The sequence below is a fragment of the Vulpes vulpes genome, chromosome 2 (genome assembly GCF_048418805.1).
Source record: "Vulpes vulpes isolate BD-2025 chromosome 2, VulVul3, whole genome shotgun sequence".
NCBI lineage: Eukaryota > Metazoa > Chordata > Mammalia > Carnivora > Canidae > Vulpes > Vulpes vulpes.
This window is the reverse complement of record NC_132781.1, coordinates 36,872,475-36,896,354: the sequence shown is the minus strand read 5'-3', so window position 1 is coordinate 36,896,354 and position 23,880 is coordinate 36,872,475. Positions and strand designations below refer to the sequence as shown.

The following is a 23,880-nucleotide window of genomic DNA, read 5'->3' as shown; positions in this document are numbered from 1 at the left end:
GTCACAATGTATCAAACAGTATACTTAAATATATTTTATTACTTGTAAAATATGCTTTAATAAAATAAAGTGTAAGGAGGGGAAAATTACATCCTAATCCTAGTTAGCCAGGAATGATGGAAACCTGGTATGTGAAAACTGGGAGTGTTTTGTGCATAATTTGTCCCGGACTCCACATAATGAAATATCTGTGACTTGCTGATGCTCGTATATGGTACTATCAGTAAGAACTCCTAAGTATACTGACTTCCAGATTCTCTTGTCTGGAGTGCATATGGATGAGCACACCTGTGTGTGCACCATCACTTGTTTGGAGAGCTGGCTCTTCCTTCACTCCTAAGACACCAAAGGATTAAACAGTTTTTAAAATGATTGAAAAACATGAGACTGTTCACTGCTGAAACAGATCTGCTTCTCTTCCTCTCCCAGAAACATGGTGGTGGCTTTGAAGGAGCTGTCTATTCGGGGTGACTTTCGAACCACAGTTGAATACCTCATCAAATTGTTGGAGACTGAAAGCTTTCAGTTGAATAGAATTGACACCGGCTGGCTGGACAGACTGATAGCAGAGAAAGTACAGGTGCATATCTCCCCACTTGCAAACAGCTTTGGGATTGGGTTTTTATGGGCTTGTGGTGTGACCAGTCCATGTCACTAGACAAAATGTATTTGATTCTACTGTAACTGATGCTTGATCTACTGGGAAAAACCTAGGAGTCTGTGTAATTTTAGTACCGTAGAGTTCTTGTGCCCGTGTTTACCTGGTCATTTTATGGGTTCTAGTATTACTTTCTGGAGTGTATTTGAAGAGAGGCATCCAGGGATTGAAATACTTTTGTCCCCATTCGATGTTAAGTCAGCTTCAGAGTTACCAACTTTTACACCTGTCTACCAGGTGCTGATGAGAGGGGTCTCATTTATTAATTTCATTTTATGTTTTATTTTATTTTATTTTATTTTATTTTATTTTATTTATTTATTTTTTTTTTTAAATTTTTATTTATTTATGATAGTCACAAACAGAGAGAGAGAGAGAGAGAGGCAGAGACACAGGCTGAGGGAGAAGCAGGCTCCATGCACTGGGAGCCTGATGTGGGATTCGATCCCGGGTCTCCAGGATCGCGCCCTGGGCCAAAGGCAGGCGCCAAACCGCTGCGCCACCCAGGGATCCCTTATGTTTTATTTTAAAAGATTTTATTTATTTATTCATGAGAGAGACACACACACAGAGGCAGAGACATGGGCAGAGGGAGAAGCAGGCTTCACATAAGAAGCCCGATGCGGGACTTGATCCGGAATCTTGGTATCCCGCCCTGAGCTGAAGGCAGATGCTCAACCGCTGAGCCACCCAGGCGTCCCGAGAGGGGTCTCATTTAAATGAGTAATTCCCCCTTGTTCCTGAATCACTGGGCTTTTCTTAATAAGATTTTGTATAAAAATCAGATTCATCTAAATTATCCAAAGGTCCAAAGTTTGATTATATACCATTTTTCTTTGAGATTATCAGTAGATAATTTACTTACAACAAAATCTTGTTTTTGAGTTCCTCTTTGATTGTTTCAGTGGAAATCTTAGGGAGAATAGAGAGAAAGGTATCTTTCATCTCTTCAGATTCTTTTTTTTTCTTTTAAACATTTATTCATTCATTGGAGAGAGAGAGAGAGAACACAAGTGGGAGAGGCAGAGAGAGGGAGAGAGAATCTCAAGCAGACTCTCTGCTGAGTACGGAGCCCAGTGTAGGGCTTGATCTTGTGACCCTGAGATCACAACCTGAGCTGAAACTGAGATTTGGACACTTTAACCAGTTGCACCACCCAGGCACCCTTACCTCTATTCAAATTCTAAAAGTAAATGTTTTTATCTAGGGGATCCCTGGGTGGCGCAGCGGTTTGGCGCCTGCCTTTGGCCCAGGGCGCGATCCTGGAGACCCAGGATCGAATCCCACATCGGGCTCCCGGTGCATGGAGCCTGCTTATCCCTCTGCTTATGTCTCTGCCTCTCTCTCTCTCTGTGACTATCATAAATAAATAAAAAAATTTAAAAAAAAAAGAAACTTCCTCTTGTGGGTTTCTTATAAAAAAAAAATGTTTTTATTTATGAGCTGAGCAGTAAGGATGGAGGTTCTCAGTGCTAGCTGTTTCTTCAGAGGAAATTTGGACCTGATTTAAATTGAGGAGCCGTGGTGCCAAGTGACCATGCTTTTGATCTGTCCTCTTTTTCTTTCAGGCAGAGCGACCTGACACCATGTTGGGAGTTGTTTGTGGGGCTCTCCATGTGGCAGATGTGAGCCTACGGAATAGCATCTCTAACTTCCTTCATTCTTTAGAAAGGTAAGCTTTGTTTCTTTAGGCAAGCTAACCAGTAGTACTGGTTCAATGATCCATTTATTTTTCTCTCTATTCCTGGCAGTTTGTGAGTTCTACTTGTTATTCAGTCACTGGAGGCGGGGGAGAGAAAAGATAATGGGAGGTTTTTTGTTTTTGTTTTTAAGATTTACTTATTTATTTTAGAGAGAGAAATAGCAAGCAGGGGGAACAGAGGGAGAGGGAGAGGATCTTAAGCAGACTCCCCGCTGAGCACAGCCAGCCCACTGTGGAGCTCGATCTCATGACCCTGAGATCATGACCTGAGCCAAAACCAAGAGTTGGATGCTCAACTGACTGAGCCACCCAGGTGCCCCAGAAAGGGTTGTTTTTTAAAAACAGTTGCAGCTAAAGTAAGCATTCTCTCCTGTACATGCATAAAATCTCTCTAAACCCACCCTGGTGATGAATATCTGGTGTTTCTCTCTAGCATCAAACCCTGGATATTTCATATATTACCTGCAACACCTTTCAGAAATTCATAATTGAGGCTGATATTCAAGATGACCTCATGAGTCTTGCAAGTAGAGGATTAGACTATATGGGGCTAAACTAATTTCTAACTCTGATTCTGGAGACTAAGCCTTGCCTTTGAGTCCTTAGAGGAACGGTCCAAGGGGCTAATCATTTTAAAGCACTTTAATCACAGGCACTTTATTTCCTTCTGTGCTGTTAGACTTATATCAGCTTTCTTTTAAGGTGTCTGAAAGGAAGAAACAAAATTTAAAAAATTGAACTGAGATTACAGTTGTTCAAGATAAATATCTTTCATTGTGTTGCTTTCCTACACTAAAACCATCAGCAGCTCACATTACCCTTGTGTGTTAAGTCTTAATCTCCCAGAGTGACTTTCAACTCCCTGTATACTTTGGCCCCTTTTTACCAGTCCAGTTTTATTTACATCTGTCCCTCAACATGCAGTCTCTAACCTAATTAAATGACTTCCCTAGTAGTGTACAACTATGTCATGCGTAATCTCCTATGCAAGCTTCCCCTCCATCTTTTAAATGTTAGTTATTTTTAAATTTATATATAAACTTTGTATTTGGAAATAATTTGATTTAAAGAAGAGTGACGGGATCCCTGGGTGGCTCAGCGGTGCCTGCCTTCGGCCCAGGGCATGATCCTGGAGTCCCAAGATCGAGTTCCACCTCAGGCTCCCTGCATGGAGCCTGCTTCTCCCTCTGCCTGTGTTTCTGCGTCTCTCTCTGTGTCTATCATGAATAAATAAATAAAATCTTAAAAAAAAAAATAAAGAAGAGTGGCATGAATAGTACAAACAACTTCTATTTATTCTATGCCCAGATTCACCAGTTTTTAACATCTTGCCTCACTTGCGTCATCATTCCCTCTTTCTCTTGTCAAAAGTCTTTCTTGATATTGTTTCCATCCTTGGCAATGTCCTTCCTTTTCACCTGAATTCAGCCATGGCCTAGTGTCTCTTTTTTTTCCTTTGACTACCCCAAATGAAGTCCCAGCTGATAGCAGTATTTGAGGGTTGATTTTACAGGGGCATTTCTCTCTCTTTTTTTTGGTTTTAATTTAATTAATTAACTAATTAATTTTTAAAGGTTTTATTTATTTATTCATGAGAGACACACAGAGAGGCAGAGACATAGGCAGAGGGAGAAGCAGGCTCCCCACAGGGAGCCCAATGCTAGACTCAATCCCAGGACCCCAGGATCACGACCTGAGCCAAAGACAGACACACAACCACTGAGCCACCCAGGTACTCAAGTTTTAATTTTATCTATTTCTAATAACAAGTCATATATTCACATGGTTCAAAGTTCACAAGGCCCAGAACAATAGTGAAAAATTTCCTTTTACCTCTATTCTTTGACCACATAATTTTTTTTTCCTATAGTCAACCCATGTTGCCAGTTTCTTCAGTAACCATCAAGACATATTGTAAGTTTATTAAGCATGTACACATAATATTTATTTCTTCTCACTCCTTAGTTTTAAAAAACACAGTTGCTAGCATACTCTGAAACTGTTCACAATTTTGCTTGCTTTTTTCACTTAACAGTACATTTTGGAGAGTAGTTCATATTAGTACATAAAAGCCTTCATCTTTCAGGGTGACTGGCTGGCCCAGTTGGTAGAGCATGCAACTCTTGATCTTGGGGTTGTGACTTCAAGCGTCATGTTGGGTATAAAGATTATCAATAAGTAAAAAATACATACATAAAAATCTTCGTCTTTCTTTTTAATGACCGTATAATATTTCATTCTGAGGCTTTTTCAGAATTCATGTATCAGTTCTTTACTGATGGTTCTTTAGGTTATTTCCAGTCTTGATATTCCAGGAAGCACTATATATATATATAAAACCTTTGAGATTTCCTTATAAACTTCTGGAACTTTCTAGAAGTTAATGTGACTCACATTGTTGTTCTTTCAGGGGTCAAGTCCTTCCTGCTCATACACTTCTGAATACAGTAGATGTTGAACTTATCTATGGGGGAGTCAAATATGTACTTAAGGTATGCCGAACCCACTGAAGACTACACCTCACTTTTTTGTCTTTCTTTGTTAGCATGCTTTCTTCAGGTCAAGAGATGAAGGAAATGTTTGTTTTACTACAGGGTATGGTATTAGTGAAATTAATACTGCCTGAAGCAGTATTTGACGATTCTGTGAAAATGTTTTAGTGTTCTTCTATGTCACATCGAAGAATAACCAGACTAGGGAGAAGATTTAAAGTCACCCTGTTAGCTTGCAGTAGGACTGAGCCATGCCCACAAGACACTGATGCGAAGAGCACCTTCTTTGAAAGATCTTTCTTACCTATATCTTTGAGGTACTGAAACTTTTTCTGGGGCTGCACCTGGAAGGGACACACTGACTTGTCCCTTCTGGTTTTCATTCTCTGCAGGTGACTCGGCAGTCCCCCAACTCCTATGTGGTGATCATGAATGGTTCATGCGTAGAAGTAGATGTGCATCGGCTCAGTGATGGAGGGTTACTCCTGTCCTATGATGGCAGCAGTTACACCACATACATGAAGGAAGAAGTGGATAGGTAAGGGAGCTTTGTGAGGTCCACTTGCTGGTCATTGTGTCCATCTTTCATCAGTCGCTAGTTCTTGGGCTCTTTTAAGGTCATAAAATACCCCAAAAGGGTATTTTTTAAGTAATAAGAATAGTACATGTACTTAAAAATCTCAAGAGCACAAATGTTTACAGTTAAAAACATTGTCTCTCTGCCACAATGAAAAATAAGTTCCCTCTTTTTAAGCAACCACTCTTAACAGTTTGTTTTTACAGAAGTTTTATATATAAATACTATTTATAGATATGTACATACTGTGTTTTTCTTGTGAATACATTCACAAATAAAAACCTTTAGATACTGTTCTGTACTTTTTCTTTAACATAGATTATGTCATTCAGTGTTATTGTGACAGTGAAACTAATTAACACGTATAAAGTGCTTAGAACATTGCTTGGGACATAGTAAGGGTTCAGGTAATGTTAGGTATTATATCATCATCATTTTCATGCTTGTTTTTTTAAGTAGAGATGTCTGTTCTTTTTTAATGATCATACAGTATTCCACTGTATAGATGTACTAAAATTTATTTAATCCAACTCTTACTGAAGGAAGTCTTGGTTATTTGCATTGTCAACAAAGGTGGGGTGAGTGTTCTGTGTGTCTGTGAGTATATAGAACAAAGTTTCCAGTTTTGACAAGGGGAGTGTGTGTTGTGTTTTTGTTTTGTTTATGATTGACATCATTTTACCATTCTATTTTACAACCCAAAGTACTTTATTAGCTTACGTATTCCTACTTCTCTCCTAGATATCGTATCACAATTGGCAATAAGACCTGTGTGTTTGAGAAGGAAAATGACCCTTCAGTGTTACGCTCACCTTCTGCTGGGAAGTTAATCCAGTACATTGTGGAGGATGGAGGCCATGTGTTTGCTGGCCAGTGCTATGCTGAAATTGAGGTCAGGGTGGTGACGGGGCTCTTGGGGCATGGGAGGGAAAGTAGGAAAAGTGTCTGCTGAGATGGAATAGGACTGAAGAGTAACAGAAAAGAAATAGAAGATAGAAAGTGAAGAGCATTAGCATTAGTTGCTTTTATTGGCTTATGAGTACAGTTTTAAAAACAAAAAGCTTAAAGTTTTTCTTTGACAGGTGAGGAACTCTTCTTCCAAAGACAGATACTGGCAACAGCGCTTACTGCATGCCAGGAATCATGCTAAGTTCTTTACTGATGGTCCTTTAGGAAACAAATAGGATAGGTGGACAAGTGATGAAATATGACTCCTGAAAGAGCTAAGTGCAGAATGTAGGGGGCCACCTAACTCAGATTGGAGTGCAGCTGGTGGATGTGGTGGACAGTAGAGTAGGGCTCTTGATAGAGAGAGGACTTTGATCTTACTTTTGGAAAATAGATAGTAATATACCTGGGGGAAGAAAGGCAGGGTGAATGTTTAAAGAGAAGAACAGCGTGTACAAAGGCACAGAAGAAAGAGAGTATGGTATATTTCAGGAGCTGCAAGCGCATATTCGTATTGTTTGAGAACAGACTAAGAGTTAATGGGAATTGGCCAACAAAGATGCTAAATAAGTAATCAGAACCTCAGATCATGAAGCACCTCACAAGACGTACTAAGATACTGAAACTGTCCTGGAGGCAGTGAAGAGTCACTGAAGGATTTTGTACAGAAGAGTGATACAATGAGATTTGGGCTCTAGAATGATTGTATTTAGTGACCTCATTGGCAATGTAGAGTGTGTAGGGAATTCTTTTGGAGGTGTTTCAAGTACCCTAGGCCAGATATGATGAGGGCCTAAACGAAAGAGATGACAAGAGAGGAAGATTTCTGAAAGAGGTTTAGAAGAGGTACTTGGCTGGGCTTGGTAATTGGTGGATAAAGGAGAAAGAGGAGTAAAAACTGACCCTCAGGTTTTGGTGTGGGAATCTTAGGTGCTCTAGGCCGAGCACCTAGATCTGCAGGCTAAATTGTTCTAAGCATTAAAAAGTAAAACACAAACTATGGAGAAATTAGTTTAAACATTGGAAACAGGAAATGTCAGTGGCTATCATCCCTAAAGCTGGATCCTGAGAGATTTTCTAATTGCCTTCCTTGTACTCTCTTGGAGGTTTTAGGTTTTACATCTTTCTGGATTGAATTAGAGATAGTGTGGCTTAGATATTGAGGGGGAAAAAACTAGCCTTTTAAAATCATCCGTGTAAAGAAAAGATAAACTCTAATTTGATTTTTCATTATAGGTGATGAAGATGGTAATGACCTTAACAGCTGCAGAGTCTGGCTGTATCCATTATGTCAAACGGCCTGGAGCAGCTCTTGACCCTGGCTGTGTAATAGCCAAAATGCAGTTGGACAACCCCAGCAAGGTCCAACAGGTGAGTAGGAAGGTACTTTTAAATATTGCTCTCCAAGAGCTGATTACATGGCAGGAGCAGTCTGGAGGGGCAGATGATTCCAATGGTTAGTTTGCTGGTTTTTTCTTAAGTTTCTTCCCCTTGATCTCATTCCTTGTATTTGTGCCCATAGTGTTCTGGAACTAGACTTGGTAAGAATTACTATGATAGTAAGATTCTGTGATTTCCTCATGATGCTTCCTCCACTGACTTCTCTCCTTGTAGCTGGGAATGAAAGAGATGTCTTGATTTTGAATGATGAATCTAAGTTGCAGTGGTGTGTGTGTCACTTGAATAGAAGGTAGTGGGTAACTTGATCTCTCATTGGGTTTGACAGGCTGAGCTTCACACAGGTAGTCTGCCACGGATCCAGAGCACTGCACTCAGAGGCGAGAAGCTCCATCGAGTGTTCCACTATGTCCTGGATAATCTGGTCAACGTAATGAATGGATACTGCCTTCCAGATCCTTTTTTTAGCAGCAGGGTATGAATCTCTTCTCTTGGGGAAAGGATGTACAGATAGGGTATCTGTTCTCCAAGATAGTTTATTTTATTTATTTATTTATTTATTTTAAAGATTTCATTCATTCATGAGAGACAGAGAGAGAGAGGCAGAGACACAGGCAGAGGGAGAAGCAGGCTTCATGCAGGGAGCCCGATGTGTGGGACTCGATCCCAGGTCTCCAGGATCATGTCCTGGGCTGAAGGCAGCGCTAAACCGCTGAGCCACCCGGGCTGCCCTCCAAGATAGTTTAAAAGTCACATAAGGATTTCTTTAGAGGGAGGGAAAGAAATCTGTTTGGCCCGAAACTCCCCTTTATTTATGGGATTTGAAGTCTTTAAATCCGTGGTTCTTACCTGTGTTACTGACTCACATTTAAGTGGGATTTAAAACTAGAGAAAAAGGGCAGTGTTAGATGCCTATATTACAGTATCACAGTAAATACTGTATGGTACTGAATTCAGATAGATCACTTCATTTGGGGGATTGTGTTAATTTTGTCTGGATCTTATTTTATTTTCTCAGGTAAAAGACTGGGTAGAGCGGTTGATGAAGACCCTCAGAGACCCCTCGTTACCTCTCCTAGAACTACAAGATATCATGACCAGTGTCTCTGGCCGTATTCCCCCCAATGTGGAGAAGTCTATCAAGAAGGAAATGGCCCAGTATGCCAGCAATATCACATCAGTCCTCTGTCAGTTTCCCAGCCAGCAGGTATTTATAGAGCGACACTGGCATTTTCTACTAGCTACCAATTCTGAAGTTTATGTTGTAGGATTCCTTCCTGTTTGGATCTTCTATCTGGATGTTGTGCTTTCACAGTCTTGAGCATTGTACCCTTTATAAGTGTCTCAGAATATAAGCCCCAAAACAGAAGTAATACTATATGTGAAATGTAAAGTTTTTGTAGTTATGAGGAAAACCTATTGGCCATGTACCTCATAGAGGTTTATTCTTGGGCCTGTGCCCTAATTAGAGGAATTTTGTCAATTTAAAGTAGGGGGATATTTGCAGTTTTATTAACGACAACTTCTTTACTACCCCAGGAGCATGCTTACCCTTTGCCTGTGAAGCTAATTTACATGTAGGGAGTTGAGCTAGGCAGGTAGAGAGTAAAGTTTGGACCTTGACCATAAGCATATCCTGCTTGTCAAGGGCTCCTGGTAGGATGGTAGCTTTTGTGATACATTCATGAGTTCATTTGGGAAAGGGTGAAAAGAAATAAAGTTGCTTACTTGTTTAACACAAGCCTCTAAACTATGCATAGTAACTTCCAACTGCTTCCAGCATGTGAAAGATGAAAGTTACCATGTTATAAGTATACTAGAATACTAGTATTCTAGTGGTGCAGCACAGGCTAATACTTTGGGTCTCATTTTTTTTTTTTTTTAATTTTTACTTATTTATTATAGTCACACAGAGAGAGAGAGAGAGAGGCAGAGACACAGGCAGAGGGAGAAGCAGGCTCCATGCGCTGGGAGCCCGACGTGGGACTCGATCCTGGGTCTCCAGGATCGCGCCCTGGGCCAAAGGCAGGCGCCAAACCGCTGCGCCACTCAGGGATCCCGGGTCTCATTTTTTTCTTTCTTCTTCTTTAGATTGCCAACATCCTAGATAGCCATGCAGCTACGTTGAACCGGAAATCTGAGCGGGAAGTCTTCTTCATGAACACTCAGAGCATTGTCCAGCTGGTACAGAGGTAGTTATGTGTAACTCTGGAAGAAAGATTCTTTTCTTCTAAGTAGTCACCAAGAGATTTACCTCAGGTTTGACCAGAGGAATTAGAAAACACTTGTATCTTAGAAAATACCTTATATCTTCTAAATATCTTAGAATTGTAAGCTAAAATATTTTTGATGATTTCTTTCTATTCTACATCTTTCTGTCGATTATTAAGGCATAGAAATTTCATTGCTTTCTTTTTCCTTACAATTTTGATGAAACTCCTAATTTTTCTTCTGGCACAGGCCTGAGTATGGCATTCATTCTTCTTAACATAAGGAGCCAACTATTGGACTGAAGGAACATTCACAGAACATTTTCAACTTTGAGATGCACATAAATTTTTCAGATATCCCTTAGCCATTTCAGGAGTATAGTGATCATTTCTATTTAGCAGTGGGAACTGAACCAGGGTACTGTTAGGTAGGGCTATCAAGTGGTTTTGGGTTTGTTTTGTCCTCCTTTTTTCCTCTCTCTTTTAATTAAAAAAACAAACAAACAAAAAAAAAAACTTGTCTGTAGGCAGATTCCTTAAGCTTATAATTTAAGTTGATCCAGTTAGTTGGTTTTAGGCTGGCCCCTGCCCTGCCCTAAAATTCTGAGGGAAAGCAGTTCAGTAGAAAATCTAGAAAGTAAAGTTGGGCTCTGGGCTTATTATTTAAATAGACTGTTACTTAATAGTGTTAGCCTGTCAGGTTTTTCAGTAGAGACTTTTTCTGCTTGCCTAGGTACCGAAGTGGCATCCGAGGCCACATGAAGGCTGTGGTGATGGATCTGCTGCGGCAGTACCTGCGAGTAGAGACACAGTTCCAGAATGGTAAGCCTCTTCTTGAGGATTCTGTTTCTGAGAAAGGTTCCCTGTAGGACTGTGCAGCACCTGAGTCAGTTCTTCTTGTCACTAACTCCTGCCATGAACAAACTCTTCCTCCTCTCACCAGTTCCTTAAAAACTAAACCTCTATATCCTACTAATGCTAAAGAAAGAACAACAAAACAGCTTGATGAGATGGGGAATCCAGTGTGCTTCTGGGAAAGAAGTGAGATAATTTTTCTAGCATGGTATTCCCTGTTGATATCTTCTTGACCTTGGTTTTAGTGAGATTTGGTTGAGTCATGACCAGGCTGAAATTGAAAGACTATCTGAAGAGCTTGCCTCTTGGCAGCTAATCCACGGATTGAACCACAGCCATCTGAAAAAGGCTCAGATTTTCCAGTACTTTTCGGTGTATCATTTAGGTGGAATTTATCCCTGGCTTTCTCTGAAGAGCTTCATTAAATGATGTATGAAGTCTCTAAATGTGTAACACCTCTAGCTAGGATTTTAAAAGCTACATACTGCTGGTATTGCTTCTTGCCACAAGGTGGCAGTGAAACATCAAAAAATTTGAAATACTACTTCATATTTTCTTACATGTTTTGCTTTCTTTTGCATCTTTTAAAGGATGGCAGCCACTCATAACCAGCAAAAATACTGAAGTAAAAATTATCAAACAATTCAGCAATGTATAAAATAATACATCACAGCCAAATTGTCTTTATCCCACTAATGCAAATTTGAATAATAGTGGAAAAACCAACCAAGGTAATTTATCATCTAGATTCAAAGAAGAAGAACCATGGTCATCTAAAGATATGGGGGAAAAACATTTGACAAAATTTAATATTCATTCATGATAAATAAACTCTTGGTAAATGAAGAATACAGTGGAACTTCTTTAAACATGTAAAGATCTCCCACAAAAAAAATCTATAGGAAAAAAAAAATCTATAGGATACTTCATGCATAATGGTAAAATTGAAAGCATTGTTAAGGGCATTCCCTTTAAGGTAGGAATAAGACAAGGGCACTTGCTCTCACTGCTTCTATTTAGCATCATACTGGATGTCTTAGCTGGTGCAGTAAGATAAAAAGAATTAAAAGGTATGAGGACTGGAAAGGAATAAGGAAATAAATATGCCACTATTAGATATGATGTCTACCTGGAAAACCTAAAAAAATCTGTATGTTTATTATTAGAATTAAAGTCTAACACGGTTGTTGAATGCAAAAGTCAATATACAGAATCCAATATATGTTTGAATTCTGTATATCTTTATAGTACAATAATTGTTTAGAAAAGCAGTTTAGAAGAATAGGCCATTGAAAATAGCAACCCAAAATATGGAATACTAAGGAATAAGTCTTAACAAAAAATAAGCAAGCCTCTTTTGAAGAAAATTAAAAAGTAAATAAAGTTCTAAATATTGTAGTCTTAGATTGGAGTATATACTTGCAAAGTATTGATTCTTCCTGGATTCATCTATAGAGTCATTGATGTCCCAGTAAAAATCCTGCTAGGAAATATCCATGGAATTTGTCAAGCTAATTCTAAAATTTACATGAAAAAAAAGTCTGACAATAACCAGGATACTTGGGCAGCCCCGGTGGTGCAGTGGTTTGGCGCTGCCTGCAGCCTGGGGTGTGATCCTGGAGACCTGGGATCGAGTTCCGCGTCGGGCTCCCTGCATGGAGCCTGCTTCTCCCTCTCCCTCTGCCTGTGTCTCTGCCTCTCTCTGTGTGTCTATGAGTAAATAAATAAAATCTTTAAAAAAAAAATAACCAGGATACTTTTAAAGAAATACAAGGTGGGGGGATTTGTTCAATCAAATATCAAGGTTTAATATAAAGCCATATTAATGAAGAGATTGTGATATTAGTGTAAGGACAGATTAATAGACTAATGGAACATAGCCAAGAAACTGATCCCATGTATAAATGAAAATTTACATTGTAACACAGCAGGCATTATAGATCATGAGGAAAGGATAGACTTTTCAGTAAATGATACTACTACAATGGCTTTTATTTATTTGCAAAGCCAAAAAAAGAAATTGGATCCCTACCTTAAACCATATAAACAGAGATCAATTCCTAGTGAATTAAAGACTTAAACATGTTTTAAAAAGACAAAACTACTAAATTTGTAGGAGAATAGCTTTATGACCTCAAGGTAGAGAAGATTTTGTCATAGAAGACAAAGTACAAACTATACAGGAAAAGCTTGATTAAGTTGATCCCACTTAAGAGCTTCTATTCATGAAAAAAAGAAGAGACTGAAAATATAAGCCGTAAAGTAGGAGAAGGTATTTATAAAGCCTGTACCTAACAAAGGATGTTAGTAAATAAGTAAAAGACAGCCTCATAGAAAAATTGGCAAAAGATAATTCACAAAAGGGAAAATACAAATGATCCACACGTTTGTGAAAAGATATTCAAGCTCATTAGTAATTAGAAAAATGTGAGGAGCATAAATGAGTTTGGCAAAATTAAAAAGTCAGATCATCTAACACTGCTTTTGTAAGTGACAGTGCAAATTTCCAAAGTGCAAACCACTTTGGAAACGTTTGTCAGACCTAATAAACTTTTTAAATACTCTTCAACCTAGCAATTTTATTCTTAGATAATAGACTCTAGAGAAACTATTACATATAAGGAGACGTACACAGGCCTATTCATGATAGCATTGTTCATAATAGCAAAAAAGACCAGAAACAATTTGAATATACACAAGTGGAATAGATAATTGAAATCTAGTATATTCCTAAAATGAATTACTATACAGCAGTGAAAGTAGATGAACCAAGTTGTATATATGAACTAAAAGATGAATTTTGTTAAGAGATAAATGGGATAAATGTAAAGAAAAGCAAAAGAACAAGTAACATAAATTTTAGCTTAGTAGCTGTTTTTAAGGGGAGCACTGAGGATCCCTCAAAGATAATTAAAAATGTTCTAAGATAAAAAAAAATATGTTCTAAGATAGATGGTAGTTACCGGGGTTTGATTTATTCTTCTGTATGTATATTTCACAATAAAGTTTTTAAAAAGAGAACAGTTGGTATCATTGCTTTCTTTCTGCTTATTGTCTCTGCTGTTTCTGGATAAATAGTCTTTTTATTTCTCCTGGTTCTAGTAATTCCCTTTACCATAATGTATTTCTATTGTATCTTCAAAGCTAAGTCTTGGTTGGAAAAGTATGAATTTTTATAAACAACCACTTTCCAGACACCTTCTGTTTTGTTCTAAATGGGTCTTGTATGAAATTGTCAGCTCTTAAATATTGTAGCCCACTGTTACTCAAATGTATTTAGTTTCATTTTGAAAAAAAAAAAAATCTTATGTCAATCTCCAATATTTAAAACAGAGCTGAGTTACCCTGATTGAATGTACTCAGTAGTCTAGGTATCCATGGTAATCCAGTCAAACTGTTCTAGTTTATAATTTAATATAGAATCTGAACTGAGGTGATAATCCTTTAGTATTTTCATGATTTCATAAAATTCTGACTTTGAGACTATTCAAACACTAATTCTCCTTTCCTTGGAAATTTAATTCTCTGGTAAGCTGTTTTCTAAAGAACTGAATATTATATACCATGGTAGATATGAGTACAGTAAACCTGTAGCTTATGCTTCTGTCGCAAAGCATAGCTTTCCTTGCCAGAACTAACCTGCCCCTGGTGGCCTTATGAAGGGTCAGTGAAAATATGCATAACTGTACTTTTCCTACAGATATTTTGACTTAATGCAAGGATCTCCTTGATCTGTGCCTTAGTTTGGATTTGGAAGCCTAGGCATTGCTTAGCTGTTTCATGAATCTATAGGGCAAAATGTTGATTTCAGAAATAGTAGCCTCTTGTAGATATTGATAAGTTTGTACGGTTTTATTTTTGAGTTAAAACTGTTCTCAGAGTTAGGGTGAAACATTTTCAGTGAGTCAGACATGAAACAGAATCTCAAGCTGGGACAGACTTTATTTTTTTTTTTTTTTTTCTTTTTTTTTTTGGGACAGACTTTAAAGATCATCGAGTTTAATGGTATTGACATTTCTTTTATTTAATTTATTTATTTATTTTGACATTTCTTTTTAAGCAACAGAACCCTCTCTGCTAAGGAAATCATTCCAGGAAGCTAAATGAGAGAGTTTTAGAGTAAGAGTGAGAGGTTGGAATTATCACCAACCTCCCAGTCTCTAAGACATACTTTCCCTCCACCCATTTTGGGGGGAGGGATGAAAATGAGGCTCAGAGAGGTAAAACAATTTGCCAAGAAGCCCATAGGAAATTGGTAACAGAGCTAGGCTTTGAGCCCAGGCCTTAGACCAGATTGCTTGACTCTTAGTCTAGCGTTTCTTTTACTAAACCTCACTGCCAATTCTGTACAAAACCATCCAAGAAAATTCTTAAGATGTTTCCTTTCACTGCTTATCAGGTGAATCATAGACATTAAAAAAACAAGCAAATAGCATGCAATTGAACATTTGTCCGTGGATGAAGACCAGTTCATTTTGCTGCTTGCAGGTCACTATGACAAATGTGTGTTTGCCCTTCGAGAAGAGAACAAGAGTGACATGAACACTGTACTGAACTATATCTTCTCTCATGCTCAAGTAACCAAGAAGAATCTTCTGGTCACAATGCTTATTGTGAGTATCATTTTCCAGAACTTGTAAGGATGGTTGATGATAAGAAGGAAGCATTTCTCCTTCTGAGGTTCTGTGGTCAGAGGAAAAGTTCCTTGTCTTTTGTAATTTGGGGGTGAGTGGTGCTTGGGTTATAGGTGAACAGTTTCTGACATCTACCTCTGTCCTTGACCTGAAGGAACTTGCTCCAGTCAGGAAAGGATTATTCTGGCTATTGTGTATGCAGCCATGCACAGGAACTCAGACCCCTTGACTCTGCTTAGAGATGCCTTGTGCTTCCCCAGTCCTGCTGTCACTCATGACAGTAGTTTTAAAATTTAGTCTTATCTAGCCAGTGTACTTTGTCATAATAACTCTTGTTTATTCCATGAATATCAGCAATGGCTATGTCCCAAAACTTAAGAACAAAAAGCAACGTGAGAAAAGTACTGCCCTTTCTACCAAAGAAATTTAATTTTTTAAAAAGATTTTATTTATTTATTCATGAGAGACAGAGAGAGAGAGAGAGGCAAAGACACAGGCAGAGGGAGAAGCAGGCTCCATGCAGGGAGCCCGATGTGGAACTCGATCCCGGGTCCCCAGGATCACACCCTGGGCGAAGGTGGGTGCTAAACCACTGAGCCACCCAGGGTTCCCCTTATTTATTTATTCACGAGAGACAGAGAGAGAGAAAGAGACACAGGCAGAGGGAGAAGCTGGCTCCATGCAGGGAGCCCGATGCAGGACTCGATCTCAGGACTCCAGGACCACGCCCTGGGCTGAAGGCAGGTGCTAAACTGCTGAGCCACCCAAGGATGATCTCCACCAAAGGAATTTAAATTTATTCTGCATCTTCTTTGGTCTCTTTCTCTTTTACTTATGTGGAAACTCTGAGCTCAGAGTCTTGTACTGGTAGTGGATACATGCTTTTGTCCCCATAACCTCATAATAAGAGAATTAGACAGTGGGAAATAGAGGTGAGACTAGTAAATATGATTAGAATTAATGCACATTTGACCGTGGGTAGAAGTTCTGTGGACTTACAGATTTTTAAAGATGATTTTAAGTCCTTCATCCCTAGATTCTTCCGGTTGAGTTAGTTCTAGGAATTGGAGAACAATAGAATTATTCTTAGAGTCCCCCACCCTGTGAATAGCTGACTGGCTGTGGCCTGTTGGTCTTTTTTGGGGACTGAGGTACCTTTTTACTCCTAGATTCTTCTCTTGTCCCTTTGTGGAATTGGCACTCTTGGTACCTTAATTCCATCATTTCTTCTTGGAGGGGAAAAAAAACATAAATCATCACTGCTGTTTTTTATTTCATAGTTCAGAATAAAGGGAAACTATCTAGCTCATGCTTCTGGTTAATAGCAGCGCCACAGCTTTGTATCTGTGTAGCTGGTTAACTCTCAAGGATATGACATTTGTTTAGAATAACCACCTCTAAAAATATGTAATTACAGGAAGAGTTCATTTACCTTTGCTACCCTAGATGGTGGGGAAATCAGAAGATGCATTTGAAAGGAAAAATATATATATATCAGCAGTATATAATATTTCAACTTCTGCAAGTGACAGGTTTTAGCAAAGAAGTGCTATTATCTATGGCAATTTGCTGATTTTTTTTTCCTCAGTCAAAAGAAGCAAGAAATCTGACCAGTTGTGTTTTTTGTTTTTTTGTTTTTAATTTCAATACAAGGATTGCCAATTCTCATTTGAATAGGACTTTTTGGCAGAAAAGGGTAATGAGGGAGCGGAAGAATCTCAGTTTGGACCTAAAATGGGGTGTATTTGCCTTTTTAGGGAGGTAATGATGGTGAGTTTTCATTTTATTATGATTACCTTTTTAAGGACTTAACAGTTTTCTGCACTAAAAATAGACCAAAGCCCAGAATCCTTGGAGCAGCAGAAGAGTAATGATCGTCCAAGACTGTCGCTGGGTTTCTTAAATTCTAATTTGTAAGATATAGGGGCTCGGCTCGCTCCTTTTGCGGAGTGATTGTAAGTAACGCTTGCCTTAAGAATCTCATTATTGGAACACGGAGCCATATTTCCTCTGAGAATTCTGGAGTAGCTTTGAGCCGGGGCTGTTCATTTCTCAAGTAATCACGCTGGTGTGATGGAGAGAGAAAATGGCAGCTGTTCGGAGCTCAGGCCTTCAATTTTCTTCAGAGTCCAGTCACTCAAGTGTGTAATTACACGGGGGGTGCTGCAGAGGCGTTGGGCCCTGTCAGAGAACTGGTTTGAGGCTTTGCTTTCTGCTTTTGCCAGTCAGGACAGGCAGAAGCCAATGGGACTCTGACTTGCTGCTGTTCTTTTTTCCCCACCTTGTCATCCTGATTACTTCTTACCTGCATGGATAGTGCCCAAACTTTCTTTCCAACAGGCTGAGCTCTTTGGAGAAAAGAGCTGTTGTTAGTGTTTGGGTTTGGATGAATAGGGTGGATGGGGAGGAGAGAGGGAAGGGGAGGAGGAAGAGGAGGAAGAAAAGGTTGAAGATGTGAACCAGAAAGATGGATTTGGCCTTTATTTTGGCATTTCACATTTTTCTTAAAAACAAAACAAAACAAAACACCTCAGTAAACAAAGTAGGATTTGTAGGCTTTCATATAATTGAATTTCTTTTGAAATATCAGCTGCATTTACCTTATCCTAGAGATTTGGAAATCAAGAAGTTAATTGATATGCTTGAGCTGAGGACCAGCTAGCCATGTCCTATGCAGCAGGAATGAGAGCTCGAGAGGTGCTCCCTACTGATCTGATATTACTGAATACCAGATGTGGGTTTCCTCTTTCCTTCTGTTAATGGTTAGGTTTCACCGCCATTACCCCACCCCACATTTGCATTAATGTTGGTGGCTAGTAAAAGCCATTTTACTGGTTTGAATCACTCTTTCCGTAGGTCTGATGGTCTTTTACAGATATCACCTAGCATTTGAATTCTCCAGCTTCTGTGTTCTTTCCCACTTCCCCTTTCTTTGCTTACCTTGGCTTCCTGATTGATGGTTATGTGCCTGGCATTTCAGTCTTTGCTTTCTAGAAGTAGGATTGTTGATGATGTGCTTTGCTGAGCTAGATGATGATTTCTGGGGCTTTTGAACTTAGAAGGAGGGATCAAGACAATCAGGCTTCTATGAATCAGTGTTAAAAGATGTGGGCTGCTCCAAGGAAGCCCTCATCCCCTCCACATATCAGCCTAATTTGCCTCATAGTAACTTGCCGTATGGACTCTTGAGAAAATTTGTTCTAATCTTTCACCCTATCTGGAAAGCAGAATATTAAATAAAACGTGAAAGTCCTATCAGGTTTCTTCCATTTGGAGGAACATGGTATCTCGATTGAAACCAAAGTCTGGAAGACCAAATTTACTTTTTGAAAGTTCTTTTTATTTCTTAAATTTAATTTCATAGGGAAAAACTAGAACATTGTATATGTTTACTTAGAGATACTTAGGAGATTCCTTTCTTCTTCTTCTTTCTTCTTTCTTCTTTCTTCTTCTTCTTCAAGAGAAAGAGCATGAGCGGGGCTTGATGTCACAACCCTGAGATCATGACCTGAGCTGAAAATCAAAAGTTGGACGCTTAACCAACTGAACCACTCAGGCTCCCTTATTTAAGGAATTGTTTAGCCAAATTAAGCAGTTTGGCACCAATAAAAATTATCAACATCCTTGTAACTATCTAGATCACAGGTTAATGTATCTAGTAGAGCTACCTTTGTGCTGAGTAGTCTTCCCGCCACTTACATGTTATTTCTGGTATCATCCACATGAACATGATATAAAGCATATTCCTTAGGAATAATGTCATGCCCGTGAGCCTCTGATTTGGTTTAGATGGGGAGCCTTTCCTTCTTCCACTTAACATGACTACAAATAATTTTGTCCAATGTATAAATAAAGGAGTCATCTTTCTCAGTGAACCCAACTTTACTGAATAAGGGTGATATTAATAATGTCTTACTAACCTGTCCCATGACGTCCTTGGAATATCAAAAAGTCCAGCTGTGACTGCAAGAAGCTACCAGTCCATTGCTGATTTGGGGATTAGTGTCTCATCCAGCTGAACAGTAGTTAATGTCTTGAGAGCATTACACATTAGTCACATTCTGTTTTGAATTGCCTTCAAATCTTAGGATGCCAAGATCAAGTTGGATTATACTGGGCTCTTCTGGCAGTCATCTGCATAACTTTGGCTATGGTTTTGACACTTAAACATGTTTGTTATACTTCTGCAAATCTGAAATATTCCCTGCAGTTAGCCACCATCCAGGTTAAGAATAAATATCATAAATAAGTGTGTGATACCAACCTTAACCATTACTGAATAATTATGTTTACTTTGGCCTACAAATTTATGCAGGTAACCTGTAATCCCAGATTCAGCAGGTAGGCTCATTAAAAGAACCTCTTTATATTAAGGAAACACATCTGACATAGTCACCATTTAATGTCATTGTTACAAAATGTTGACCAGGATTAGATGGTAATGTTGGACTTCCCAAAGGAAGCCTGTCTGTAGGCTAGAGGGCCATAAACTCCCTTCTGGATGTTTGTATCTTCACATAGTTGGTTCTGATGAATAGAATGGTCATTTGTCCTTGGTGGTTTATTTTGGTTTATTTTAGGACCTGAACATTGCTCAGGTCAAGGACAAGAGAAGGTTGAGAAGGTTATTGCCAATCCTTTCTTTTCTATTGCCAATCTTTTTCTTTTTTTTTTTTTAAGATTTTATTTATTTGTTCATGAGACACACACACACACACACACACACACACACACACACACACACACACAGAGGCAGAGACACAGGCAGAGGGAGAAGCCGGCTTCTCGCAGGGAGCCCCACATGGGACGATCCGAGATCTCCAGGATCACACTCCGGGCTGAAGGTGGCGCTAAACTGCTGAGCCACCTGGGCTGCCCGCCAATCTTTTTCTAAGTTCTTATAATGATGATGGAGAAAATAATATTTGAATGAAAAATCCAAATCAGGATAGACTAATGGAGGTAGTGGTTTATTGATAACTGTATTTGATGCTTCACATCCCAGAAAGCTCTGGTTTCTGTACTTTATCACAAGGAGCCCGGGAAGACTGTCAGTTGTTGATTGTGAACGAATAATTACTTCCCAGTTATTTTTTTTTTTAAATCTCCATAGTTCACTTTTCTTTCAGATACTGTTTCTTTTTCCCTACCCCTCTTTTTCCTTTTCTCTTATAGTGGAAAGACAAAACAAAAAAAAAAAGTAGTTTTTTTTTTTTAAGTGGTTTTGTGTGTTATTAGAATGTCATCTATAGTTAGGCAAGAGAATAGCTTTATTTTTATGTATGTATTTTAGTTTAATATCAAAAGGTAAACCTGGATTTCCTTTCAAGGGAGAACATTCCTTAACAAGGCTGTTTTGTCTGATACAAGTAGGTAGCCAGTGTTTTTGTTTTGTTGTGTTGGCTTTTGTTGTTAGATCTTGAGACTTGGGTCTGGCTGTTTGTAGAGTAGCTGAATTTTATTATTTAGGACACCGTTAGGTTTTTAAATCTTTCAGAGGATCAGTCTGATGAATGGAGTAAGTACCTCAGAAAGGAATATTTTTCTCTATTAGGAGCATTGGGAAAAGAGGGATTTGGTAGGAAAAACTTGTCTGGGTTTCCCTATCCACTGTTACTTGTCTGTTCTTCTGTCTTCCAGTGGTTTTGTCTATGGTAATTTTATATAGTCCTTTGAAATTCTCTTTTGCTCCTTATTAGCTCTCCATAAAAGATGCAACTTAGTTGCATTTTCTCCCTCCTTTTTTTTTTTATGCCCTAGGAGAGGTGAAGAGGCCCTCTGGTCTATGACTCCATGCTCAATGAATCCTGGATATATAGTCAACCTATCAGCTGCTTCTCTCCTCCCCTCTCAGATAATTGAATTCCCTGCACTAAACAGGTGAATTTTCCCACTCAGATCAGAGAATTTCCTGTGTTCAACAGGTGAAAATAATACTTGCACTTCCTTAGCTATAAATCCCATTATGTGTTTTATGACTCTGGACATTTGGAGCAGACCTCTGATTGGTGAATTGGGAACCAGAAAGTATTTCCTGCTTTAAAATGTTTGAGAAGGGGCACCTGGGTGGCCCAATCGGTTGAGCGTCCAACTCTTGGTTTTGGCTCAGTTTATGATCTCATCACTCATAGTCTGCTTGAGATTCTCCCTTGCCTTCCCTCTTGCTTCTGCTATTGCTGGGCGTGTGTGAGAGCTTGTACACACACTCTCTCTCAAATAAATAAATCAAATATTTTAAAGAGAAGAAAAATGTTTGAGAAGCCTTCTTCTCAGCATGGTGGTGCAGAGTACTCCAAAACTCCAAAGTTTATTCTTTGATGTGGAAGGTAGTAGGGTTTGTAGAAAAGGTGTTTTGGGACATGCATGTCTACCCTAAAAGCCTCAAGCCTCAAGCTTCTATTTATACTGTTGGTGATAAGACTATAAAGAACATCCCTGAGATGAGGAAGGTAAGTATGGAATGGAGATCCTTTCTTTAGGAAAAAGGCTGATAATTAAGGTAGGAAGAAAATTAAAAGGCAACAACAGGAAGCCTTGGTGGATCTGGTCATCTTTCATATCCTATTGGTAGTAGAAGGAGAATAAAAATTTGCTACAATAAAATGGCAGTTATTTCAAACTGCAAGTAGAGGAAACTGCCTATGCCGTGTATATTTTATGTGGTATGGTATTAAGAACTTCTATAAATAATTGTAAATTTCAAAAAAGAACAGATATTTATAAAAACTACACCTGCAGTTTTTTCAGCTTAGATGAAAATTACATGGATAATGTATTAATTTAGGGACTAAACTAATATTCCACTGAGAAGAAACATTTTTCTCAAAATATGATACAGGTTTTTTTCTTAACAAATTGTAACTTTTAGGAGAGGAAGGACCCAATTGAATAAGCCCATGGGCTGGATAATAGGAGCTTGGTTTTTCTCTCTAATCCATTTTAGGATTCACCATGTTTAGTTATTGTGGAATGATTCCTGGTGCAGCAAGAGGATAAATGATTTCGGGTATAGAATTGTCAGCATATGAGATGGTGTGTTTGTTTAGTGTGTATTTTTAAATGAATAATTTGTTCTTATGTTTCTGTTTTGTACCCTCCTGGGATGCTGAACATTTGGCATGTGGAATGAAAACCACCAGGAATGGTTCCTTTTGCCTTCTTTCCAAAAGTGGGAGAGGGAACAGGAAAGCTTTTAGTCCTCATATTATTTAAAGCCTCTTAAAACTCTTAGGCCTAATTTGTGATTTTTTTACCCTGGCCCTTTTAATGGTCTCAGATGATTTCTTCTGCGTGTTAAAAGTGTAATGTTGATCTGTAAAGAAATTCACTAGGAATTTTGAATACGAATGACTGAGGGATTTGGGTTTCTCCTTAGCAGTGGTTTTCTCTGGGATTTTCTATACCGCGTTGTTTGGGATTAAAAAAAATAAGTTTGCATTCTCTCATTGTATCCAGCTATGTTTACTTTGGTAAACATATTTCAAAATTTTAGCTGCAGTTCTTTTTAATGTGGATGTGTATATGTTTTTTCACCCTAACAATTAGGATCAGTTGTGCGGTAGGGACCCTACTCTCACTGATGAGCTGCTGAATATTCTCACAGAGCTAACTCAACTCAGTAAAACCACCAATGCCAAAGTAGCACTTCGAGCACGCCAGGTAAGGACATGTGTAGGTTGTCTTGAGGTGAGAAATGGTTTTTATAGATTCGGTGGTCTTAGAAACAGTGAACTTTTACTTGATTGCCTGACAAAAAGATCGTGCAATTTTCTATGTATGTCTTCTCATTGCCCTCAGAACAGATGTTTTCATGTGATGTGTGTTTTTTTTTTTAAGATTTTATTTATTTATTCATGAGAGAGAGAGAGAGAGAGGCAGAGACACAGGCAGAGGGAGAAGCAGGCTCCATGCAGGGAGCCCAATGTGGGACTCGATCCAGGGACCCCAGGATCACATCCTGGACTGAAGGCAGGCACCGCTGAGCCACCCAGGGAGCTCCTCATGTGGTGTGTTTTTTTAAAGAGAAAGGAAAACATTAATGTTGAGTATCTTTAAAATAATAGAAGTCTTTTCCTCCCTTAAAATTCTGTTACCATTCCCTACAATTCCAAATAGCCTTGTGATAGTAAACTAGAGTCATACGGAGGAAAGGAAGCTAAGGGATGGCAATAAACTCAATATTTTTCACTTCCCAAAGGGAACCTTAGAAGTAGGTGTAAACTTAAGTGTGCAGGAAAAAAATCAAGTGGGGAAAGCAGAAAGATAATGCAGTGAATCCGAGGTGCTAGCAATCAGAACATCCCTAGAGAAGTCCGGTTAGTTTCACCCTGTAGTCTTCATTTCCATTCCAAAAGGTTTTAGCAGGGAAGCCAAGAAGTGGTGCTCCCTTTGTGTTTCAGTGCATGG

At 38.8% G+C, this 23,880-nt stretch overlaps 1 protein-coding gene across 13 annotated transcripts in view; it reads left to right on the top strand.

Annotated features, from left to right (window-relative positions):
* Positions 1–23,880, top strand: part of ACACA (acetyl-CoA carboxylase alpha) — a 307,669-nt gene that overhangs the window by 128,710 nt on the left and 155,079 nt on the right. For all 13 annotated transcript variants that reach the window (XM_072747661.1, XM_072747660.1, XM_072747664.1 and 10 more), the window contains 12 exons: positions 430–580; positions 2,227–2,330; positions 4,771–4,852; positions 5,245–5,390; positions 6,171–6,321; positions 7,614–7,748; positions 8,104–8,250; positions 8,794–8,982; positions 9,867–9,967; positions 10,719–10,807; positions 15,329–15,453; positions 23,020–23,133. In XM_072747661.1, coding sequence (XP_072603762.1) covers positions 430–580; positions 2,227–2,330; positions 4,771–4,852; positions 5,245–5,390; positions 6,171–6,321; positions 7,614–7,748; positions 8,104–8,250; positions 8,794–8,982; positions 9,867–9,967; positions 10,719–10,807; positions 15,329–15,453; positions 23,020–23,133 — 1,534 coding nt within the window. The remainder of the gene's footprint in view (positions 1–429; positions 581–2,226; positions 2,331–4,770; positions 4,853–5,244; positions 5,391–6,170; positions 6,322–7,613; positions 7,749–8,103; positions 8,251–8,793; positions 8,983–9,866; positions 9,968–10,718; positions 10,808–15,328; positions 15,454–23,019; positions 23,134–23,880) is intronic.